The sequence below is a fragment of the Thamnophis elegans genome, chromosome Z (genome assembly GCF_009769535.1).
Source record: "Thamnophis elegans isolate rThaEle1 chromosome Z, rThaEle1.pri, whole genome shotgun sequence".
Taxonomy (NCBI): domain Eukaryota; kingdom Metazoa; phylum Chordata; class Lepidosauria; order Squamata; family Colubridae; genus Thamnophis; species Thamnophis elegans.
The window spans coordinates 135,331,324-135,339,089 of NC_045558.1; the positions used below are offsets into that span (position 1 = coordinate 135,331,324).

Sequence of the window (7,766 nt, forward strand, 5' to 3'; positions counted from 1 at the left end):
CTGGACTTCGATTTCCCTGAATTCCCCAGCCAGCGTGAATTCTCCTCAGAATTATCTTAGTCATGGGAACTGGGATGTGATTAAGCTTATGAATTCTACTGTGGGAAGAATTGCCAGTGATGGCTAACCTTTTCCGGACAGAGTGCCCAAAACATGGGTGCCAAAATCCAGTGCATGTCCCCATACATGTGCCTCACCCCCACGCATGTGGGTACACTCCACTACATTTACCCCCACCCCGTGCATGTGTGTGGCCCTCCACATGTGCTCCCCTCCTACACATGCACGCATGGCCTCCTGCATGCACCCTTCCCGCAGTGCATGCACATGTGTCCCCCCACATTCCCCCCCATGCAAACGCAGCAGAGACCCAACAACAGCTGGCTGATGGAAAGCATACGTACATCTTCATATAGTTGAAGTCTCTAAGATCAATTTTCTATCTCTATCTCTATCATCTCTGTATCTCTGTATCTCTGTCTCAGTCTCTGTCTGTCTGTTGGTCTCTCTCTCTCTCTCTCTCTCTCTCTCTCTCTCTCTCTCTCTCTCCGTCTATTCTATTCTATTCTATTCTATTCCATTCCATTCATCAATCTGTCTGTCTGTCTATCTATCTATCTATCTATCTATCTATCTATCTATCTATCTATCTATCTCTATCATCTATCATCACTGACTGTTACAAGAAAAATAAATTTATTAATCTATCAATATTCCTCAAGCCAGGAAAATAAACTTTTCTAAAATTTGAGTGGAAGCTAGAGAATTCCCAGTTTCCTATTCTAGATGGAAAAGTCAAAACCAATTCACGAAGACCATCTCATCAAATCCCTTCTGTACCAATACAAAGAAAACAACACGGCCTTGGGTAAGAATTCATCCTGAGCAGAATTCAACTAGAAGGGATTTAACAGTAACAGAGTTGGAAGGGACCTTGGAGGTCATTGAGCCCAACCCCCTGTTCACGCAAGAGACCTATACTAGGAATTTGAACCGCCGAATTGCCGACCTTTCTGATCGAGAAGCTCAGCATCTTAGCCACTGAGCCCTTAGCCAGTTTTACCAGATTTCACTTGCTCCACAGCTCCACAACTCCCTCCCCAAAGAGAATATAAATGTGTAGTAGATGCGCTGTGGATATGCACCATTCCTGATATGAGCTCAAGGTCTGTTTATTATGTACTAGTTAAATTTGAGGATGTGACTTTCTTATATTTGTACCATCTGTGACTTCATGCAAATGCTCCTGGTGTGGCTTTTTCTTAAATGCCGCAACCGAGGATCATTTTTAGGTGAGGAGAGTGAATCCCATACGTCCATCATGGAGCTAAATATCTTGATTTCTTTCTTAGTGGTCTTACCTGCATGTAAGGGGAGAAAATAATCCACATTTTTTTAAACACAGCAAATGGTTTTACTCTTGATTTCTTCATACACATTTTTTTTTCTTTTTGTCCCCTTCTATACTCTTGAATGCAGGTATTTCATCACAAATTACACTTACTGAGTCTGGTGGTGGCCTAAAGAAGCCAGGAGATACTCTACAGCTGACTTGTTCAGTCTCTGGATTTGCCATCACATCCTATGGAGTGAACTGGATCCGTCAGCCCACTGGAAAGGCTATTGAATGGAATGGTATTATCTGGGGTGGTGGAAGCACTAACTATAACAGTGCTCTCCAGAATCGGATCAGGATCACAAGGGATACTTCCAAAAACCAGGTCTTCCTTCAACTGACTGCTTTAACGACTGAAGACACAGGAACTTATTACTGTGCAAGAGTCACAGTGATAAAATGCTTTGCTCAAGCAGCCCAAAACCACTCTTCCTCAAAACAAATCCTTAGTCATTTGTTGTTTTTGAATGGCAGCCAGCAAGGAGGTGGCTTTCCATGCACTGCCAGCTATGTGTGAAAGAGTAAATTTGGAGTATGCTATAGGAGCACGTGGGGCAGGCAGATGTTCTTGGAATAAAGTGGCCGCACAACTTTATTGTGGGATCACTTTCTATGACATGTAAGATTTCCGTGACATGTAAGCCCCTTTCTATGACATGTATTCTGACCTTGGCTTCCCCAAACAACGAAGCAGATTCCTTGACCCAACTGTTGTGGTCTACCAGTGGTCAGTGGAGATGGCAGCAGATTCGGACAGTGAGGAGGTTGGTGAGGAACATGGGCTAGTCCTGGAGTCTGGGGAAGGCTCTGATGAGGGCTCTGTGTTGGAGGCAGAGAGAGCGCCAGAGCTGTATGCCAGTTATCAGCTGCCTTCAGATTCAGACATCAATGATAGATAGATAGATAGATAGATAGATAGATAGATAGATAGATAGATAGATAGATAGATATTTTATTTGTATGCAGCCCTTTTCCCTGGGGGGACTCAGGGCGGCTCACAGTTCAGGGGGAGGGAGGACAAACCATGTTAAACACATAAAAGAATACATTGTTAAAAGCACAACATTCATACAATTCGGGTGGGGTCAATATCTTTAACCCCAGGCCTGTCAGGACAGCCAGGTTTTAAGGGCTGTGCGGAAGGTCTGGAGGGAGGTGAGGGTACGAATCTCCATGGGGAGTTCGTTCCATAGGGTCGGAGCTGCCACCGAGAAGGCTCTCCTCCGCGTGGTTGCCAGTCGACATTGGCCGGCTGATGGAAGTTGGAGAAGGCCTAATCTATGTGATCTAATTGGTCGAGTGGAGGTAATTGGCAGTAGGCGGTCTCTCAAGTACCCAGATCCAATACCATGCAGGGCTTTGTAGGTGATAAGTAGCACCTTGAAGCGTACCCGGAGATCGACAGGTAGCCAGTGCAGCTCGCGGAGGATAGGTGTTGTGTGGGTGAAACGAGGTGCACCCACGATCGCTCGCGCGGCCGCATTCTGGACTAGCTGAAGTCGCCGAATACTCTTCAAGAGCAGCCCCATGTAGAGCACATTGCAGTACTCCAGCCTAGAGGTCACAAGGGCACGAGTGACTGTTGTGAGAGCCTCCCGGTTCAGGTAGGGCCGCAACTGGTACAGCAGGCGAACCTGGGCAAATGCCCCCCTGGTCACAGCTGACAAATGGTGTTCAAAAGTCAGCTGTGGGTCCAGGAGGACTCCCAAGTTGCGGACCCTCTCTGAGGGGCATAGTATTTGACCCCCCAGCCTGAGAGATGGATCACTTGCCAAATTAGTGGGAGGGAAGCAAAGCAGCCACTCGGTCTTATCTGGATTGAGCACAAGCTTGTTAACCCTCATCCAGTCTCTAACAGCCTCAAGGCCCTGGCTCATCATGTCCACCGCTTCATTGAGTTGGCACGGGGCGGACAGATACAAATGTGTATCGTCTGCATACTGGTGGTATTTTATCCCGTACCGCCGAATGATCTCACCCAGCGGTTTCATGTAGATATTAAAAAGTAGGGGGGACAGCACCGAACCCTGCGGCACCCCATATTTTAGGGGCCTAGGGGTCGATCTCTGCTCTCCGACTAACACCGACTGCAACCTGTCCGAGAGGTAAGAGGAGAACCACCGTAGAACAGTGCCTCCCACCCCCACCTCCCGCAGTCGTCGCAGAAGGATACCATGGTCGATGGTATCGAAAGCCGCTGAGAGGTCAAGGAGTACCAGGATGGAGGCGTGGCCTCCATCCCTGGCTCTCCAGAGATCATCGGTCAATGCGACCAAAGCGGTTTCTGTGCTGTAGCCAGGCCTGAAGCCAGACTGGAATGGATCAAGATAACTAGCTTCCTCCAAGGACCGCTGGAGCTGAAAGGCCACCACCTTCTCAACAACTTTCCCCACAAAGGGGAGGTTGGAGACTGGACGATAGTTGTTTAGAATGGCTGGATCCAAAGATGGTTTCTTCAGGAGGGGTCTCACCACCGCCGCCTTAAGGGTGGGGGGAAAGACCCCCTCCCGAAGGGAGGCGGTAACAACCGCCTGGATCCAGCCCCGTGTCACCTCCCTGCTGTTAACAACCAGCCAGGAGGGGCACGGGCGCATGTGCAAGGCGAATGGCCGCTAACCTCTTCTCTCCGGTCTGGGTGAGCGGAAAAACATTAAAATATACCAACGTCCTGGTTTGGGACTATGCAGGAGGGAGCCCCAGCGGTAGAGCGACATTTGGGGCACTCGAACCATTGTTTATTTGGAGAGTTGTCACGGCTGGGCAGCCCCTGGGCCAGGAAATCACCCGCAGCATTTCCAATAGCGTTCGGTGGCACAAACCAAGATCATGGCGGCGGCGCGCTGATGGCGCCGACCTCAGTGGCTTCTCTTCGTAATTTTAGCCCCGTTTCTTCCGTCGACCATGAGGAGCCTTGGAAGGTGTCTGGCGGCTGTGATCCGAATCCTGGAGAGGTGGTAGGTGATCTGAAGTGGCGCTGGATGAAGCTGGGCAGTCGGTTTGTTTGCTGCTGCCTCTTTAAGCGCCCCCCCCCTGTTCCATCGGCTCTGCCGGCTTGCGAAACGCGGCGCCCTTGGCTCCTTTTGACAATCTCTGTTTTCGCTCTCATGCTATTCGAACTGCATTAGACTATCCCAGAGAAGGGGCTGGCCTGGCAGGGCACCGAGCGAGATCAGGCAGTTGCCTTTGCTGCCTCTGTGGCCCTTTTGGACGCCCCCCCCTCCGCCCCATTTAATCTGGCCTTCTTTTCGGTGTGGCCTGTCCTGTGTGGTTTCTCACGGCTACGGGGCCTTTTCTGCCATCTGGCCCCCCCTTATTCACAGTAGCTGGATGTTTGGACTTACAACTTGGCCCACCTAATGTGTCTATTATCATCTATGGAGGCTCAGAGATGTCATCTCAGCCCTTTCAAAGGAAACTCTTCCGGCCTTGGGCACAGTTTTTGGGACGTGGAGGAAGGGAGAGGGATGGAACACCCCTCTCTGGACTGCACCCCCCTCATTGAACTCACTGAACTCTTACCAGAACTCTCACCAGACTTGCAGAAGAGAAGACTAAGACAATTAAGACCTTTATAAAAACCTCATACGCTCTTTGCACACTGCGCAATTTTTAATTTTTAAATTTTTAATTTAATTTTAAATTGGTATGATGAGTGTATGAGATTGCATGTGTTTGAGTGAATGCTCCCACTTTTATTACCCTATATTGCTGTATTTATGTGTTTTTAATTATCACGTGGGGACTGTCTCAGTGAACGAATGAGTATGTCTGATTCGGAGGGCCTGTCCGGGAATGCGGGAGCTATAGGTGTGGTTGGGGGGACCACAATGACACAAGACACACTCCTCTAAGTTCAAGTGTAACCCTAAATTTTGTTTAAATTGCACACAAAATTTCATTTAATGTACAATGTTGACTACATAACTTTGAGATTAATGTCCTTGATTTAAGTCTGTGTCAGTCAAAGAATTGCCTAGATCTTTAACTTCATTTTTCTGGTTGCACCAATTACACGTACAGTACATTTTATCCTGATAACTTATCCATTAATAGCAGTCACTTTCTTCACAAGATATAAAGAAAACTACAGCCCATTAATCTCAGGATTGTTTCCAGAGTCAACATCACTCAATAGGAAGTGCTCAAATTTGCCTTCTTTTTGGCTGTTTCTCCTGGAGAATTTCCAAACCCGGTGTACCACAAAGGTAGAGGAGAGGCTGGTTGGAAATTCTGGGTCCTGCAGTCACACGTTTGGAGAATATCTGATTGGGAGCCTCCAGCAATGGATCATGATATTAATTACTTTGGTTAGTAGCCATATTGTACAGGGCTTTTATTTTTTTGAGCACAAAGCTCAAAAAAACCTGGCTGGGCCCGGAGGGAGGAGTCCCCCTCGTAGAGATGTGCCCAGAGGGCTTTCAGGTGCTCCATCAGCTGAGAGCTCAGCGAAGGGGTGGGGTGTGGCCATTGTTATCCGGGAGTCTCTAGTATCTCGTAGGAACCCTGCTCCGGAGCTTGTCGGGTGTGAGTCCCTGCTGGTGAAGTTGGACCTCAAGGGTCAAGTGCGCTTGCTGTTAACGTACCTGCCTCCCAAGAGCATTGCAGCAGCCCTCCCCTCGCTCCTCGAGTCGGTAGCCGAGCTGGCAATTGAGTTTCCCAGGCTTATGGTTCTGGGGGATTTCAATTTGCCTTCGCTCGGTGAACACTCTGATGGAGCGCAGGAGTTCATGGCTTCCATGACAGCCATGGGCTTGACCCAAGTAATTCAGGGCCCAACCCACTCGGCGGGTCACATGCTCGACCTCATATTTCTCTCGGAGCAGTGGACTTGTGATCTTGGTCTGAGGGGTAGTGAAATCGTACCCCTGTCGTGGTCAGACCACTACCTACTGAGGCTTGACTTTCGGAGATCACACCCCCACTGTAGAGAGGAGGAACCGACCAGGTGGTTCCGCCCCAGGCGACTTATGGACCCTTTGAGGTTCCAGACGGAGCTTGGGGTTGTTCCTGATACCCTCGCCCGCAGTCCGGCGGAGACTCTGGTTGCTGCTTGGAACTCGGCAGCGACGGAGTCTCTTAACCGGATTGTGCCTCTACGGCCGCTCCGAGGCACTGGATCCAGGAGGGCTCCTTGGTTTACTGAGGAACTCCGGGAGAGGAAGCACCAGAAGAGACGCCTAGAGCACCAATGGAGATCCAATAAATCCGAATCGAACCGAGCACTTTTAACATCTTGCATCAGAGAGTACATCCGGGCAATCAGGACATCAAAAAGAACTTACATTGCCACTCTGATTGCGTCCGCTGAGTCACGCCCAGGCGCCCTGTTCAGGATAACCCGCTCCCTCCTAAATAGGAGGGATGCGGGTGATCCTTTGCAGGGCAGGGCTGAGGATTATGTCCAGTTTCTCACGGACAAAGTTGCTCGGTTTCGGACGGACTTGGACTCCAATTCTGCAGAACCAGCCGAGGCACTAAGGGATGATCTGGTAGGCCATCGCGGACTGAGTTTCAGGCTGTTGCCCCTGAGGACGTGGACAAGGCCATGAGAGCTGTAAGTGCCTCCACATGTGTACTGGACCCGTGTAGTTGTAGTTGAGTTTATTTATAGGCCGCCCTTTTCCCTGAGGGGACTCAGGGCGGCTAACAACTTGTATGGGAGGGGAAGACATACAATAACAGAAAAACACAATGTATAATTAAAATCAAGCAACATTCATTCAACATTTGGGTGGGGGCGGATTATGCTCTTTACCCCCAGGCCTGGCGGGATAGCCAGATCTTGAGGGCTGTGCGGAAGGTCTGAAGGGTGGTGAGGGTACGAATCTCCACGGGGAGATCGTTCCAGAGGGTCGGAGCTGCTACTGAAAAGGCTCTCCTCCGCGTAGTTGCCAGCCGGCACTGGCTGGCAGATGGCACTCGGAGGAGGCCTAATCTGTGAGATCTTATGGGTCGAGAGGAGGTGATTGGCAGGAGGCGGTCTCCCAAGTACGCAGATCCACTGCCATGAAGGGCTTTGTAGGTAGTAAGAAGCACCTTGAAGCGCACACGGAGATCAACAGGTAGCCAGTGCAGCTCGCAGAGGATAGGTGTTATGTGGGTGAACCGAGGTGCACCCACAATCACTCGCGCATTCTGGACTAGCTGAAGCCACCGGATGTTCTTCAAGGGCAGCCCCATGTAGAGCACGTTGCAGTATTCCAGCCTAGAGGTCACGAGGGTGCGAGTGACTGTTGTGAGAGCCTCCCGATTCAGGTAGGGTCGCAACTGGCGCACCAGGTGAACCTGGGCAAATGCCCCCCTGGTCACAGCCGACAGGTGGTAATCAAAGGTCAGCTGTGGATCCAGGAGGACTCCCAAGTTGCGAACC

At 50.0% G+C, this 7,766-nt stretch overlaps 1 gene segment (V, D, J or C); it reads left to right on the top strand.

The window, feature by feature from the left end:
• Window positions 1-1,234: 1,234 nt before the first annotated feature.
• Window positions 1,235-1,913, top strand: LOC116521929. The segment is given in 2 exon segments: window positions 1,235-1,367; window positions 1,480-1,913. Coding segments are annotated over 2 exon segments (567 nt in total).
• Window positions 1,914-7,766: the final 5,853 nt, after the last annotated feature.